The 17,150-nt window shown below is 33.2% G+C and overlaps 4 protein-coding genes across 4 annotated transcripts; all 4 read left to right on the forward strand.

Moving 5' to 3' along the window:
• The first annotated feature begins 1,050 nt into the window (after positions 1–1,050).
• On the forward strand, positions 1,051–1,789 carry LOC18054127. Its single transcript, XM_006453325.2, has one exon. The coding sequence runs from the start codon at positions 1,182–1,184 to the stop codon at positions 1,569–1,571; it is 390 nt and encodes a 129-aa protein (XP_006453388.1). The 5' UTR covers positions 1,051–1,181; the 3' UTR covers positions 1,572–1,789.
• Positions 1,790–3,034: 1,245 nt separating this feature from the next.
• LOC18054128 (NADH dehydrogenase [ubiquinone] 1 beta subcomplex subunit 2) lies at positions 3,035–5,126 on the forward strand. Its single transcript, XM_006453326.2, has 4 exons — positions 3,035–3,258; positions 3,696–3,741; positions 3,827–3,883; positions 4,788–5,126. Exons 1-3 carry the CDS (start codon positions 3,152–3,154, stop codon positions 3,881–3,883), a joined length of 210 nt encoding a protein of 69 aa, XP_006453389.1. The 5' UTR covers positions 3,035–3,151; the 3' UTR covers positions 4,788–5,126.
• A 1,887-nt stretch (positions 5,127–7,013) lies between these two features.
• Positions 7,014–8,135, forward strand: LOC18054129 (hydroxyproline O-galactosyltransferase GALT3). Its single transcript, XM_006453328.2, has one exon. The coding sequence runs from the start codon at positions 7,167–7,169 to the stop codon at positions 8,133–8,135; it is 969 nt and encodes a 322-aa protein (XP_006453391.1). The 5' UTR covers positions 7,014–7,166.
• A 1,556-nt stretch (positions 8,136–9,691) lies between these two features.
• Positions 9,692–13,950, forward strand: LOC18054130 (mitochondrial outer membrane protein porin 4). The gene is made up of 7 exons (XM_006453329.2): positions 9,692–9,803; positions 9,903–9,983; positions 10,269–10,336; positions 10,699–10,809; positions 10,954–11,040; positions 11,992–12,200; positions 13,249–13,950. The coding sequence occupies exons 2-7, from the start codon at positions 9,935–9,937 to the stop codon at positions 13,547–13,549; spliced, it is 825 nt and encodes a 274-aa protein (XP_006453392.1). The 5' UTR covers positions 9,692–9,803; positions 9,903–9,934; the 3' UTR covers positions 13,550–13,950.
• Positions 13,951–17,150: the final 3,200 nt, after the last annotated feature.

The following is a 17,150-nucleotide window of genomic DNA, read 5'->3' on the forward strand; positions in this document are numbered from 1 at the left end:
GTCTTTGTTGTTAAACGGTACCAAACTTTTCATTTTAAATTGCATATTAATTCTCTAATTTAATTTAAACAACAAATCGATTATAAAGCATGATTATTTATTTATTTTATTATTATTATTATTATTCAATATTTATTTCAGTCGATGCATTTTAATTGACAGCGAGGCCTGTTTTCGGCTCTTTCGAACTCCAAAGTTTGGGTCATGCTTCAACCTTCGGCCCCAAGTTTTAATTGACAACGACCGCGTCAGTCAAAAGTGTCGAACCCCCCAGCCGCCCTGCTGCCAAGTGCCAAGCCAAATGTTGCTGTTCATTCTTGATCAGCTGAAAAATTAAATTTTCTTAAAAAAATAATAATAATACAATATATTAGTTGTTAATTAAAGGAAGGTACATATATCTTGTAGTAATTGACCATGCTGTGACAAAGCAAAGCCGTTATATTATTGGTTTCTAAGCCCACTGAAAGAAAGAAACCGAAAGTTAGCCACCTTTTTTTAACACTCCCTTCTCCATTCATGCTTTTACATAAAGGCAAAAAAACTAAGGGTCTAAATGCCTAATATTAATATTAAAAATAAGCCGCAACAGGTCCATTTCACATGAAATATGAATGAGATAATCCAAACTTTTTATTTTTTTTATTTTTAGTTTTTAACTTTCATTTTTCGGTAATCTATAATAATAAAAATAATAAAATAAAATAAAAATTGAAAGTAAGATATTGTTTATTTATTAGTCTGAAGTTTGAAAAAACATGTTATTCATACATTTTCATTCATACTTATTTAGATTTCAACTGAATAATTTTGGGAAAAAAAGAAAGAAATCTAATCTAACTTTTTGTTTCTTTTCTTATTATAGAGATAGATATATTCTTAAAATTTGTACATATAGAAATAGAAATAATCAAAGTTTTGACTGAATGTACTCTTCATCAACTTGTAGCTGTCATGGAACACGCTAATCCAATTCCATACGCAAATTCCTCTTATATAAGTAATAAACTGCCCCAGCAACTTCCTATTACTTAAGTAGATAATTATAAATCTATCTACGCATCTTCTTGATAATACTCAGTCAAAAAAATTCCATAAACCCCTACATCGCTTTCTCTTTATATATAGGTTTACCTCAGCCAAATTTATTCATCAAGATTAGCCAATTTTAATTGATCGACATGAAGTCAATGCTAAGCCGCTTAAGGAACGCTGTAAGGAAGGTGAAAGTCTTGCTGAACCTGAGCCTTCATCGCTGGCGCATAGCCTCCTCAATGATCGGCGCTTCAGGGGGCAAACGGCGGCTGAGTTTTAACGACAGGCCAGGTTTAAGAGCATGCACGGATGATAATTATGCGGACGAGTCATCACCTGATTCAGCATCAGTAGGCCCTCGCTCTCACGGCGGGGGATCGCTTCACAGAACAATTAGCTATCCGTCCGAAGATGATATCGATAAGAGAGCCGAAATGTTTATTGCAAATTTTCATAGACAGCTTCAGATTGAGAGACAGATTTCTTTGGAGCTCAGATATTGTAGGGCAAATAGCTTCGAGTATATGTCTCCTTGATCTTTTTAGATGACTTTCTTTTGGAGAATCCGTGATGGAGCCTGTGTTTTTTTTTGGGCAGGTTAATTTTTCCATTACAATTAAGTTTTTTCTTTCTTGGGATTTTTGGGTCATGTTGTGGGATTGGATTTTGTATTTCTACTCTCCTGTTGTTTTATTCTTTCATTCATTTGTGAATTTGCACAAAGGAATAGTTTAATGCAATTCATATTTTATTATGACTATGTGTCGGTTGTATATGTCCAATTTGATGATTAGGTTGTAATAGAAGATTATTGATAATTAACTAAGATTATCTCTTTTCTTAAATATTGGATAATACTTTTACTGGTATCACAATTGAAAAATACGTCGAAACCCTGTCGTGATGCGTAGCAGAAAAACTTTTTATTTTTGCACTAAAAAGATTTAAGGTGAAGAGTTGGCAGTACTATTATATATTTATATTGTACAATGGCACAGATACAGCACACGTTTTAAAAGAGAGCAGGAGATCACGAGTCCACTGAAGTTACAGCACCGTTTACCAGTTCCGTTTCTTATCACAAAACAAAGGTTTGGGTGTGAATTAAGAGCTTTTAAGCGAGAAAATATTGTGACTAAGTTCGACTTATGGTTATAGTTGTCCTTTATCGTAATTACAATAAGGAGGAGGATAATGATTAATGAAGTGGTGCCAATTGCAATACCCTTTGATAAATTTGCCAATATTAGTGGTAGAGGTGGCAATATGGGTCAAGATTTATTTATTCGATTTGATTCAATGCGAATTAAATGAGTTTGAATTTGAAAAAATTGATTCGTTTAGTAAATGGGTGAATTCGATTCGATTCACTAATTAAACGAATCGAATCCGAATTTGAAAATATTGATTCGTTTATTCGTTTAAGATTCGTTTAATAAACGGGTCATAAACGAACCAAATACAGGTCGATTCGTTTAATTAAATTACTTTTTTTTCTTAAATTTATTTGAATTTTTTTAAATTTGAAGGTTAATATTGTAATTTGAATGACTGTATATTTAATTTTAAAATATGATTTTGGTTATTTGTATTTTGTTGTAGGATATTAAATTTGTGGTTTTTTTTATTTTGCTTAAGTTTGTTTATTAATTATATTTTTCTAAACGAATTGTAAATGAATCCTGATTCAATTTGATTCGTAATATGATAAACGAATGATAAACGAATCCGAATTCTATTAGTTTATTAATTATACTAATCTAATTGAAGTGGATATTCGTTTAATAAATGAATTGAATCTAAATTAATAAAATTTTAACCCAATTCATTTACGATTCAATTCGTTTATTCGTTTTGCCACCCCTAAATTTAGTGCGCGTAGAGAGATTGGGGTAAACTCTGGGCCGAGCTTCCGGCCCAATACATGAGTTCAGGGCAGAATCCAGTCCGGCAACTTAAGGGTCTTACATTAAGAAAGGTCAATGTATTCACATCCGACGGTTGCTAATGCAACTTCCAAGCACCATTAAGATTAAGCGCACCGCACAGTTGCTGTGGCTCTGAACCGTTTCTGACTTTGTTTGTGCTTTCGGACGTGGCAAGAGGAAGAGAGAAAATGGGAGGAGGAGATCATGGCGAGAGCGTTAAGTACAATGGAATGGCCTTGCACAGACCCAAGCGATGGCACACCGTCACCGGCAAGGGCTTGTGCGCCGTCATGTGGTATCCGGCATAACCCTAATTTTTGTTTTACATTTTAGATTAATTCTGTTACATCACTCGTTCATTTATGAACATAAAACCGGCGATTGAATCTAATTGTTTTGGCTGTGCCATGCTCCGATCCAAATGCTTTCTTGAAATCCATCTGGAATTGTGAGTTTAATTAAGATTGAATAGCTGAAGATTAAAAGCTTTTATACTTTCGGTTTTACGGCTCACCCCAGTTGTAGTTGTACTAAATTAGATTGCCTTTCTTTGTTGGATAATAAAGATGTTAGAGCTCCTGAGTCCTGATGAAAAAAATGAAAAAATTACAATCTGTGTGGGAGAAATGGTAAACCTTTTGGTTATCGTTATTTTATTAGTTTGCTGCTTCTAGAATTTGAATATTCCTGAAGTTGATAATTTTAGTGCTCTTTGTGTGCTCTTTGTTTCAGGTTTTGGGTTCTCTACAGGGCTAAGCAAGATGGTCCTGTAGTTTTGGTAAAGACACATTTTTGTTTCATCTTTCTTTTGTGAGTGAGTCCTCTGTCTTGCTTGTATTTGATGTTCTTTTTGTTTTCATCAGGGTTGGAGACATCCTTGGGAGGGCCATGATGACCGCGGCCATGGGCATGATCATTAGGTAGTACTCCTATTTTCACTTGTAGTTTTTGACGATTAGTTATACCATTATATAGCTAGCTCGATATCTGTGAGTGTGAACAGCTTTTATATGTCAAGATATTTTGTATATCACTATCTGTGTATGGAGCTTTTACTGCTTTAGTTGCTTATTGATGCTTAAATCCATAACTTTCTTTCATTTCAAAATAATGAACCATAACACCAACTGTGTTTGATCCTTCTGCTATAAAGCACGGACTATGTATTGGTTGTCCTCCTTAGGTGTTTTTTTCTAATGGTAGGAGCTAGGATTTTGGCATCACTCAATGAGGAAATTTTAGAGAGAAAAAGGCATCTTGTATGTGCTGTTAAATCATTGTGTTATCACACTTGATTAAATATATTCTCATTTTTCTGAAATTTTGCTTTAGATATGAAGTAGAATACTTCAACACTGATTTTTCCTTTTTATTTAAAAAAAAAAAAGAAGTACTAAGGTACATGACCCCTTCCGAAGTTGGCCAGTTTGGAGTATAATACTTACTATTTCATGGATTCTAGTTTCATTGTTAAGGTCTTTTGGTGGAAGTAGACCATTAATGGAATTATTTTTTTGCCTTGTCACCCCCTTCCTCTGTTCCTTTTTCTTTCTTCTTTGATATTGTGATTTGGAAAACGTGAACTGTAAGTAGTCACTCAGTTATTTAGTATGTTCTCATCTTTTGCTGATTTCTTGCACTTGCTTACGGTGAAGAGTGGCTTTCAATTCTTGGTCAACATTATGCATTTCATATTACTGCCTTCTTGTAGATGGTACATAAGTGAGCTAGATAATGAACTGACAGAGAAGTGATTCTAAGTTGTTCTCATATATCAAATGTTGGCCGAAATCAAGAAAAATGATTATTTTGTGTTGATTGCAGGTGTCCTGTTCTTTTGGTGGATTCTCATTTCTCAGTACCAATGTTGTTTGGAATATCTTTGTTGTTTTCCTTCCGGTTAATAATCAGGTTGTGATGGGCATCTTGCCATGGACATCAAATTTCATGTACTTGGTAGATTGTGAGCATGAATATCTGACCAAATTTCATGTTAACTTGGTATATGTACACAGTGCGCTTCGGTGTTGAATGTTTCAGTCATTGTTAAGTGAATTGAAGCCCAAATTCATGGGTTTTGCTAAGTTACTTATGAAGTAACTTACAGCCCATGCAGAATGGTGCAAAAACTATTCAACATTTGCTCTTTGTCCTTTTTAAGCATCGGGATTGGAACCAAAATGGTAATGAGGTGCCGAATTTCCGTGGCAAATTGGTCCGCCAATCAAACGTTGACACATATATTAATTTAGAAACTAGAACAAGCGTTCCTTAAAGAAATGCGTTTTGATTGTTGAAAATTGAAATATTCTTTTATAATTGGAGTTTAATAAATGATATAATATCTGTAATTGGGAGTCGCCTATCGTGCCACCGCTTTTGTCTTTTCTGTGTAAAATTTCATGAAGCCCTTTCACATATTTTTATTTGAATTTTGCTTCACAAATATTAAGTTCATTTCTCCTAAACCTGTGAATCTTTCAACGACCGATCAACGGTAAATCAGCTCCTCCGGTGGCTGCGGTTGGTTAGAAAAGACAGAGGGAACTGTGGAGAACAAAACCCAAGTGGTGGCTTATCGGAAATCGGAGAAACCGCGGCGAATTGAAGCGGGGATTTTGTGACTTTTCACGGCTTCGATCGGCAGCTTTCTGAATGCTTTACGGTAACAAGGATGGCATGGAGATCATCGGGGTCGCACGAGCTTCCGATCGGTACCAACCTTGGCCGGTGGAGTAGCTGAAAACGGAAACAAAATTCGGGTCGAGTTCGAGGGTCGGGTTGACCCGGTTATTTTTGCGACAAGGATGACGTAGAGATGACTGGCGTCGCACGATCTTCCGATCGGTACCAACCTTGGGCGGTGGCGTGGATGGAAATGGAAATAAAATTTGGGTCAAGTTCGCCGGTATTTTGATAAAGAGAGGGGGTATTGTGATAAAGGTGCAATATAGAAGAAAAATGTATAAATAGCAAATAGTATAAGGTGCTAATTATAATGTTTATATGGATGCAATAAAAATTAATTTAATATTTATGAGGTAAAGTTTAAATAAAAATGAATTAAAGGAGTTCAATAAAATTTTACAATACTACTGGCACAAAAGACAAAACCAGTGGTACAGTACTACGGTGGTACCGTAGCTGGATCCCTGTAATTGACCATATTTATAAATTATAATTAAATAATGATGCTTTCTTGGATCACAAACAGATCGAGCTGCTAATGGATGGTTCAGAAAGCACTTTGTGCGGGTCAACGAGGGTTGCTTTAATTCAAGTATTGTGAGAAGCACTTCAGGTCTTGAAGCAAGCCATGTTCATGTAAAAGTACCTAATTAAAGAAAAAGTTGACTTGGTTGACTTGGGCAACGTCCAAAGAACGACTAAATATATGTATAGCCGGCAAAATTTGGTTCAATGCCACCATTTGGGCTACCATTTTCTTTTTCACACACGGATTTGCAAATTCTATGTATAAATAAATGCGAGACACAAACCATAAAGTTATGGAAATGAAGGGCACTATATCTAACTGACAAAAAAAAAATCCTTGGTAATAATACAAAGCATTGTCTTTGAACACAATATAATATAAATAATTATATGTCTGCCTGCTCAAAATTAGCCCATTGATGGTTAAACAACTTTCATCAAGTAAAATTAGTTATTAGAACCATCAAATCGCGTAATAGTAAATCAATTGTGAAAAACTGTTCGAATCTTTATGCTTATTATTGGAGATTGATTTTTTTTCTTAAATATTTAGATATATTCAACCTATTAAAGACACAGTTATCGGATTGCATTATCGGATTCCATAAATTTGTACATTCATGCTGTGATGATAATATAAAAAAGAAAATTAATTGCTAACTTTCCAGAATTTCAGCTTAAAATCTTGAATCGCCTTGCCTCTTAGAACCAAGGACATAATGGTATATTCACTCATTTGATTAATAAAATCAGTCCGTGCTTTCGCCCATTCACTCATGCTTTTTTTCCACCATCACCTTCCTTAAAGTTGATGAAAAGTCAAATTGGTAGTCTCGAGTTCACGAAACTGACCATCCTAGCTAGCAAGGCCAATGCGTTCCATTCAAGAAATACTTCACAATTTATTAACATCGCCGATCACATTCACATGCAAAATCAATACCCTCTCCATAGTCTCAATCCAAGCTCAATTTACGCAAAACAATAATGAAAGCCTCAACCTCAAGGCCACACCAACGCCAATTCATTGTCTGGTCTTTCTTCTTCATCTTGTTTCTTTGTGTCATTGCTTCCATCAACGAAGTTAGGTTCGACGGCTTACTCAAATTCGGCCGTTGCACTTTCCTCAACTCTTCGTCTCATCTATCCAACGATTCATTCTCGAATGCCAGTCATGTTGTTGCCACAAACTCTTCATCAGAAGATATCCGGATACTCATCGGAATCTTGACACTCCCAGATCAGTACCACCGCCGGCATTTTTTACGTATGATTTACGGCACACAATCTCCAACTGGTGCACAAGTTGATGTGAAATTTGTGTTCTGCAACCTAACAAAAGAAGACCAAAAGGTACTCGTCGCACTAGAGATCATGCGTTATGATGATATTATTATTCTCAATTGTAAAGAAAATATGAATAAAGGCAAAACCTACACTTATTTTTCGAGCTTGCCCGAAATTTTTAACACATCAGACAGACCTTATCCTCCTTATCATTATGTGATGAAGGGTGATGATGATACTTATATTAGGCTAGAAAATTTAGTCAAATCATTGGTGCCATTGCCTAGGGAAGATTTGTATTATGGGTATGTGATCCCATGCCGTAGCATGGACCCTTTTGTGGATTACATGTCAGGGATGGGGTATTTAGTTTCTTGGGATATTGCTGAGTGGATTAGGGACTCGGATATACCAAAAAATCATCTAGAAGGGCCCGAGGATAAGGTCTTCGGCGCATGGATCCGAGAGGGTCGCCGGGCGAAAAACCGGTACAATGCCAAGTGGTCCATGTACAATTTTCCGGTGCCGCGCACGGCATGTACCCATGAGCTTTGGGCGGATACGATTGCTGTACATTTGTTGAAGAATCAGGAGAAGTGGATTGAGACGTTGACGTATTTTAATGTCACTGCCAATTTGAAGCCATCGAAATTATATCATATACCTTAAATAAAGGTAATAATTGACAAAGAGTTTACACCATTACGTTTATTCTTTTGATATAGATTTTGTTGTAATTCACAAATTCAATCGAATTTTGGATATTGATTGTTGAAATTTAATTATCTGTTTTTTTTTTTTTATTATTGTTATTATTTACTCGAGGGAGATAAATTTTACATTGGGAGTGAAGCAATCATTTCCTTTTAGCATCTTATTGTTATCCCCAAATACATGTTCTGTTGGGCATCTCTTCCGCTTTTTGCCACCAAAGCCCACATGCTTCATGTTGAACTCTTCTTAGGGTCGGGATAGTAATTATATAATTTTAAAAATAATTGTTGTTAGTTATACTAATAAATAATTAGTCGTGAAAAAAATCAATTAAATGTTCAATAAAATTTATTCTTAAAAAGTGTCATGAGATTTAAAAATAACGGTATGTGTTTGGTAAATCTTATTATTAAACTACTGTAAGAATATAATTGACTGAATTAGACATAATATTAAATAAAATTTATTTAAACTGTTATAAAAATGTATATAAAATATTTTTATTTTGTAAATACAATAATTGATAACTAAAATAAATATTTTTTTTTATCTCAATATAATTGGTAACAGTAAAATATATTTAAAGTTAGTAATTTTATTTGTTAATTAATAAGGATTTATATTTTTATAATATTTATGAGGATATACAAGGAATTATATTAAATATAAAAGTGATTCTCAAAATTAGATTTTAAAAAGGTATTTCTTCCTTACTTTTCAAAACATGCTGTAAAATATGATGATTTTACTAAAAGTGGTTTCTTAACAAATTTACCAAATACTAAAATTAACTTTTAATTTTTCAAGTTCATTTTTAAGCCTCCTAAAAGCAACCCTAAACGGGCACTTAATAGCAAATAAAATTTCTCAAACCCATGAGTTAGCCATTTAGGTCCTTAATGAGCTATAATAAAATCAGCTTTTAATTTTTTAAAATCATTTTTGAGTCTCCTAAAAGCAACCCTAAACAAGTACTTAATAGTAAATAAAGTTTCTCAAATCCATGATTTAGCCATCAAGGTCCTTAGTGAGCTACAAGAAAATTTTCCTTTTAATCTTTTTCAGATGAAAAATATAAACAAATTTTATTGTTTTTCAATTATTAATTTTATCATATTTATAATAATAGAATTAACTTGGGGTGCAAGAATGTTTTTTTAAAAAAAAACTTTTGAGTATAAGAACAAAAAAAGAGAAATTAAAAATTAAAAAAGAAATCCACGTGGACCAAGCGGGAACCCTAGAATCCCTCGAATAGCCAACGAAAGCCACCCGCGGGTCCAGCAGTCAGGAGAGCCCATGTGAATCCAAGCCACCGATTCCAGGACATAACCGTAAATTCAGTAATTCACTTGTGATCTTTCTCACCCGTCAGTGACTGTACTGCCGATGACGGACCAATAAATACCTCTACACAATAAACATTCCCGGTTAATGAATATCCACGTGTCAGCTGTCAACGTCAATCAGCTGTGACCTAATCGCTGCCTACGCCAAGCCCCTTGACCTTCGCCCCGGCCTTGGTGAGAAAAAAAGGGAAAAAATACACTGCCAGTGCAAAATATCTTTTTCTCGCAAGCAAGCTGTCGCCTGAAGCGGTCCGAACAGCCGCTTTTCTCCATTGTAAGTCTTCTTCTTCATATGTAATTAAATTATTTGTTCATTTTTGCTTTTTCTAGCTTTATTGTTATTGATTTAATATTATATTTGCGTAATTTTCAGATTACAGTGTATTTTATCGTTTCTGAGAAGAGATGGGGAGCAATCCGGCACCGTTTTCTGATGTTGGCAAGAGAGCCAAAGGTACATATTTGTGTTTAGGTTGATATATGGAAATTAAAAAAAAAAAGATTTTTTTCTTGAAGCGCAAACTTGCATATTAATTTCTTTAAATGCAAATTTGCAAATTAACTTGATGGTCTAAATGTAAGTTTCAAACAAATGTGATGCAGTGGAGATGCTGTAATCAAATGTTTGTAATGAGACATGTTATGGGCTCTTAATGCTACATCACTTTGTTTAATGTTTGAATTTCAGCTATTTACTTGCTTTATTTATTAAATGCCATTTACTTACGTTTGTGTGCAGACCTCTTGAACAAAGATTACGATTTTGGGCACAAGTTTACTCTCTCGGTGCCAAGCTCCACTGGCCTGGTATTCTCTGCTTCAACTTTTGCATTTTGCACTTGTGTTGCTGGATTTTAATTACCTATTTGTCGGAAGTGCTCTCTGTTTAGTGTCCAAACATATATTAATTTAGACTATTGTTTCCCTAGCTAGAACGTGTCTCTTGTCTATGCTTAGAGAACCTAAACAGCTTTGAACACTGCACATTCTTCTCAGTACTTTATCTTTATGTTTTTTTCTCCTTGGGTATATACCTAGGCATGCAAAAGTTGTTCAAGACACTAATGTATGACTAAATATGTCATTCTGTAATAAGCTTTCGCATGCTTGTTATTTTCAATATTTAAGGAATTTGGCTGGGAATGCTAATTTTGAATTATATGGTGCAGGGACTTTCAGCAACAGGTCTGAAGAAGGATGAAATTTTTATTGGTGACATAAATAGTGTGTACAAGAGTGGAAATACTACTGTGGATGTGAAAGTTGATACTTATTCTAGTGTAAGTGAAGATTTGGCTATTCTTAATTGGGTTTGATGACGCATGCTATTATACAGCGTTGCAGAATAAATGCTTCATGATTTAAATCTCTGGTGTGTATTCTCAACAGTTTTAACATTTTCTGCAAAATCTACTTATCTGCAGGTATCTACAAAAGTAACTATGGTTGATATCTTGCCATCTACCAAAGCAGCTCTGAGCTTCAGAATACCAGATCACAAGTCTGGCAAGGTCAGTGATTTTACCCCTATCGTCAAAAAAGGATGCTCACGCTGCCTATAACTGTAATGCATTTAGTATTTTATTCATCTTTGCTGAGGAGATTGCGGTGAATTTCATCTTATTGCCAAGAATCATTGATCTCTTGAAACTTAAGAATTATTAAGTTTCTTTAAGTGAGAGTAGTCACAAATGCGTTCTTTCATATGTCCTAGTGAATGTAGTTGTAGTTTTGACCATAGATGGTAGAGCTGGAAATGTGAAGCTTAAGACGTGTCAGATGAAGATTAGAAACGGGAGAACCAGTTATAATTCAGAAATTTTCATTTTACTGTATGTGAGATCTATTTTACTTATTTCTTTAAAATGACTGAGTTGATGCATCACTACAACCTGCTTAGAAAATTGGAGAGGCAAGTTGGAGTAAGGCAATTGTTAGTTGGTGTAGCATGGGAAAGAGAAAATATTGATGTGTTGGATCAAAATTTATATTTGAGGGCTTTAAAATTGAATTTCCTTAGGCATTGGTCCAACCAAGACGAATTTGCTGTCTCAAGTCTTGTATATTTACAATTGCACATGGTAGCGGAAAACATTTACACTTGCAGCATGTGATGGTCCTTACTTCCCCATTGTGCTTGAAAATCCTGTTCTTCCAACATCTTTTATTCTCTTTAGAGAAAAATTCGTCAATGAACGTGAACTTGTCCAGTTACATTTTCATCTCATCGAATCTGCGGTGTTATCCATACCCACATGATTTATTCTGTTTAATTAACTAATATTTGTTTCTGAAGGAGCCTCCATGATTGCAGAAAAACAAATTTAATATTTCTCTACAAAACTTCCTGTGGTGTATATTATGTTGTATGTCTGGCAAATTGTAGAAAATGTTATTTTGGAAGTAATCAATTCAGAATGCTGTAAAAGGTATCTGACTCTTTTGTTATATCATAAACTCAGTTGGATCTCCAGTACCTTCATCCCCATGCTGCCATTGATTCCAGTATTGGCCTTAATCCAACCCCACTTTTGGAGCTATCAGCAACAATTGGAAGTAAAGAGCTTGTTTTAGGTGGTGAAGTCGGATTTGATACAGCTTCTGCTTCATTCATTAAGTACACTGCTGGGATTGGCTTGAACAAGCCAGATTTCTCTGCTGCCCTCTTACTGTAAGTGTCTATGAAATCTTTTTGCGGAAAATGTTTTTGTGTGTCTTGCTTGGCAGTCCTGTAGTCGAATGTACTATTTGTATGGTTTAATGAGGAATGGTTAACGCATAGGTAGCAAGGCATCGTACTATTGTCTGATGTAGGATTCAGATGCCCAACATGATGACTACAAAATGATGAGCTTTAGATGTTGCAACTGACAAGCAGTTTTACAGGAATATGTGGTTACACACTGTCCAATGTCCTAAATAATTCTTATTGTTCTGGCAAAGAAAGAAAAAAAGGAATGTGAGCTTTCTTTTTATGTAGATTGAGCTTCTGTTTGGCTTTCAAATTTAATAGGTGATTACTAGCAACTCCTGGTCACTGTATAATTGTTATTATCATGTGATTGTGAGAATTATGATGCCAAGTTTTCACATTAGCACGACCTGGTAAAATTGTGGTCATTAAACTTCTGTTAAAGCCTTTGGTGCTTCCAGGTTCCATCTGGTTGGGAGTCTTGTAACCTGTGAATATTATGAACAAAAGAAAGAATATTATTAGTAGAAGCCTCATCAGACCTTCAAAATTGAAGGATAACATGGGTGGATCTTAGGGGAATCCTAGTTTTTTCCAGTGAACAGTGAGCTTTTGCTTTCAGCAACTACTTTGAAGTAATTTATTTGCATTCTGTCGGTTTATTTTGGTGAAATCAAACTGAATTGTGGTGTCTATTACTTGTTTAAACAAATTTTACACATTTTTTAAGGTAGCAGTATAGTACACATTTTTTTAAGCAAGCAGGCATCTTCACCTAAATCTGGACCATTGGTCAGTTTTGAACCAAAAGTTTAAAATAAAATTCAAGAAAAGGAACACACTTGCATTGGGACCAATTTGTCAAAGTTCACCAAATGAGACTGGATTTATGTCTATATCTATGAGATTATTTCATGTGGTTTTTTAGTTCCATCAGCTGTTTGATTTTTCTTTCTTTTTCTATTTTCAGAACAGTTTGTTCTAAGCTGTCCTGCCTCTAAAATTTGCACCATTTTTGTCTACTTAGGGCGGATAAGGGACAGGCACTCAAGGCATCATACATTCATGCTGTGGATCCATTCACTTCAGTTGCCGCTGAAATGACTCATAGATTTTCTACATATCAAAACAGTTTCACCATTGGAAGCTCACATCTCGTAGATCCATTGACATTGGTAAAAACACGACTCTCAGATGGTGGGAAGTTTGCGGTGCAATTTCAGCGTGAATGGCGACCTAAGTCACTGGTAACTGTTTCGGCTGAGTACGACTCAAAGGCCATTAATTCTGCTCCCAAAATGGGTCTTGCCATCGCTCTGAAGCCTTGAAATGGGGTCAACTTTGCCCTGTTCTGCTACTTTTTTTAAAGAAAAAAAAATTAAAAAAAAAAGAAAGAATTCAATACTTGAGCTTGTTACAATTTTTTTTTTTTGGCGAAACCGAGGAGGGCGATGCTTTACACATTCATGTTAGAAAAACTAAAAGATCCAGTCATGCATTGATTGAAAATTCAATCCCTTTGCGGGGGTACTGAACCCAGTTTTGGAATATTTGATAAACATACGACATTTTTGTTGCATACAATGAGATAAAAATTAATGCTTATTTCTGATGTTCTAACTTTCTGATCTTTTTTATTATCTTATTAAAAGATTATTATTATTTTTTTAAATTCAAACATAATCTCCTCCTCTGGTATTCAGTGACATGGCGTGTAATCCAGAGCTACTGTGTAATGATATATAATAAAGTTTGACTGGTTTGTTAAATATTACTTTTTCAAGTTACAATTATGACAAAGTATACGGGTAGTATCAATTCTTTATTGAACAGTTGTGGGAATAAAAATCACATTAATTTTCTAACTTTTTTTTCTATTTTTTTTCCTCCCACATATGACGGGGGATCATTGGACCGGTGTAAGGGTTTTCACGTAATGCGTATGCTAAACAGATCATCTATAGACGATTAATGAAGTTAATTTATCATATTACGTTATGTGACTAAAACATAATAGTAATCTATAAATCAGATGTAAATTACATATTGTTTGACTGTTGAATCTAATCACCAACTAAAACATAAGATAATCAATGTTCTTAAAAAATATAGTTTTGATTTTTAAATGAGCTATAAATTAATAGAGATTGGTTGGACTTTCATTTATAGCTCATTTAAAATCTATTTAGTGTAACGCCATTTGAGATTCACATGCATGACCAAATCCGTAGTTAGGTTATCAAGGAGCCTAATTGAAAATGATTTGCAACCAGAAGAATGATCAAAGCATACACGAAATTCATTTTCTTTCTTCTTTCATACGATTATTAATTGAATCATCCTTCACCTCTCATTTGTTTGGATCAAAATTGAAAATTAGCAAAAGAAGTTTGATACGTAGTAGATGTGATAGGTGAGAACTTCGAGTTTCTTTAGTTGGGAACTTAATTTGCATCAAGTCAATTATCGTTTTACATAATTTGTCGACGATTTATAATTATTATGTTACAATCGATCATACTATTGAATCTCACGTATGAAGACAAACACTGCTTGTAATTATCACTTGTGAGGATCTAAAGGGAAGAAGATGAGTTTGTCATCTAAATAATGATGACTGTTTAACTATAATTAAAAAAGCCTATAAGGAAAAAAAAAATTGTAACCACATTTTTTTTTTCATTTTTTACCATAATATAGATAGGAAACAAACAAATTAAATATGAATGCCAAAATTACAAGTGAAAATATATAGGGTATTTTAGAGTGTGTTTGGTATTGTTTTTGACTAGCCGTTTTTTGTTTTATGAAAACATAAAAGTGTAGAACTTGTTTAGTGGATGCGTTTTTGAACCATAAACAAAAAATACAAAAATTAAAAAAAAAAAATGTGTTTTTGAACCAAATTGGCGTTCTCTACCTTTTTGTTTTTTATCATCATACGTCCCACACTTCCAATGCAATAATTACCACTAAAATCTAGTAGGTCCTACATGTTTGTTAGATAAATAAATTATTTTAATATAATAAATTTGTAATGAAAAAACTGCTATGCATACATTAATTAAAATAAATAAATATAACAATCAATAAATAAGTTTTAAAATTCTCACAAATCATTTAAATACAAAATTAATTTCTTTCAAAACTTAAGAAATTTACAAAATCAACGGATGATATTTTTCTTAAATTTTGACTAAATTTTATTTTGAAAACATATTAAAATTAGATACATATATTATTATAATGTAATTGTTGAAATTTAATCTTTTTAAATATATATCAAATAATTCTTCATTATTTTTTAAGACAAACTACCAAATATATTTTTACAGTTTTTTTTAGACATTAGTTTAAAAGTAAGCTATCAAACATGTTTTTATTTTTATAAAAAAATAATTATTCTTATTCTATAAAACAAAATTAAAAACACTGTATGAAAAACAATATCAAACACATCTTTAAAGTTTATGTATATAGCCAAAAATGAATAAAAGGATAATCGTGAATGGCAATAAATGCATTATTATTCCTGTGGTTAACTGGTGGTCCACCAATATAAAAGGAACATTAAAACAAATGAATGACAAAACCAACAAAGTGTTGGCTCCACTGGTAATGGAGTCCCCTTAAGTGGTTTGATTGGATTTGTTTCCTAGTTCGAGTCGTAGGGAAGTCGCTTTTATTGGGAGAACATGTTCCTCTCGATTCGAGCAAAAACTTCTAATTTAGATTGTGGTATGAGCTTAAAGGTACCTTCCACAATTGAGACCCTCCCTAAAATACTTCGTGGTAAAAAAAAAAATGAATGACAAAAAAAAATTGGATAGCAGGGCCAATCCACGTAGAAGGCAAAAAGAGAAAATAGATTTTTAAAAAAGTGCATTAAAATGGCCCGACGATTCAATCAGAGTGAAGAATGTAAAACAAGAGCAACTTTACGTTGCATAACAAATATCATCGGGATCGGCATTCTTTTTTCTGAACCTCGGCAGGCTAGGAAATTGAATAAGATGCAAAATAAAGAGTAACAATAAATTAATAATTACATATTATTCATAACTAATTTGAAAAAGAAAACTTATAAGTCACAACTATATTTTTCTAAATTTTTTAAAAAGAAAAAATCCTTTTCATTCTAAAGATTTGATATAATAGTTTATTTCATCCTTACTTTTTAAACAATATTCCTTTATTCTTATTTTTTAAATAATAATTCAAAATACAATTCTGTGAATTCAGCATTACTTTATTATATAATTCATTGAGGGCAAAATAGAATTTTCAATTAAATAAATACAAACCATTTTAAAATAAAAATTTCAAGAACAATTAAATGACATCTGATTTTGTGCATAAATTTAAAATTGAAAGATAACATAATGAAACAAAAATAACACAAAAGACTATGCAATATATATATGTGTGTGCGTGTATGAGTGTGTGTGCGCACACGCGCATGTTCACTATTTTTTTTTTCTAAAGAAGTCAGCTAAATTTTTTAATAATAATAATAATAAATACAAATATTATAGAATAAAATACATTGCACTAGAATCCGTATTTTGTTATCTTTTACCTTATCCTTGACTTCGATATTGATAGTGATTGTTGAATTAAATAATAACAATAATAATAATAAAGTTAGGGTAATTGTTTATTCATTAAGTTATCCTTAAATTTTAAATTTCTACAGATGTTATTTAATTATATTTGAGAATTTTATTTTAAAATAGTTTGTATATATTTAATTGAAAATACTATTTTGCCTTTAATGATTATACACTAAGATAATGGTAAATTAAAGAAAAAGTGTTTTGGGCTCCCAAGGGCGTGGTCAGATTGGTTGCAGTGCAGCTATAACCTTTATCAAAACCCGGGTTCGATTATTGGGGGTGGTAAGGGGGGTAAAAAATTGTATTTGAGTTT

Source organism: Citrus clementina, unplaced genomic scaffold (genome assembly GCF_000493195.1).
Source record: "Citrus clementina cultivar Clemenules unplaced genomic scaffold, Citrus_clementina_v1.0 scaffold_1, whole genome shotgun sequence".
In the NCBI taxonomy this organism is placed as follows: Eukaryota; Viridiplantae; Streptophyta; class Magnoliopsida; order Sapindales; family Rutaceae; genus Citrus; species Citrus x clementina.

Bases quoted from the DNA above. Each gene is read 5' to 3' on its own strand.
- LOC18054127 (XM_006453325.2), top strand. From the start codon at position 1,182: ATGAAGTCAATGCTAAGCCGCTTAAGGAACGCTGTAAGGAAGGTGAAA.
- LOC18054128 (XM_006453326.2), top strand. From the start codon at position 3,152: ATGGGAGGAGGAGATCATGGCGAGAGCGTTAAGTACAATGGAATGGCC. The intron at 3,259-3,695 runs GTATCCGGCATA...TCTTTGTTTCAG, and splicing joins GGCTTGTGCGCCGTCATGTG to GTTTTGGGTTCTCTACAGGG. The intron at 3,742-3,826 runs GTAAAGACACAT...TGTTTTCATCAG, and splicing joins AAGATGGTCCTGTAGTTTTG to GGTTGGAGACATCCTTGGGA.
- LOC18054130 (XM_006453329.2), top strand. From the start codon at position 9,935: ATGGGGAGCAATCCGGCACCGTTTTCTGATGTTGGCAAGAGAGCCAAA. The intron at 9,984-10,268 runs GTACATATTTGT...GTTTGTGTGCAG, and splicing joins TGTTGGCAAGAGAGCCAAAG to ACCTCTTGAACAAAGATTAC. The intron at 11,041-11,991 runs GTCAGTGATTTT...TCATAAACTCAG, and splicing joins CAGATCACAAGTCTGGCAAG to TTGGATCTCCAGTACCTTCA.
- LOC18054129 (XM_006453328.2), top strand. From the start codon at position 7,167: ATGAAAGCCTCAACCTCAAGGCCACACCAACGCCAATTCATTGTCTGG.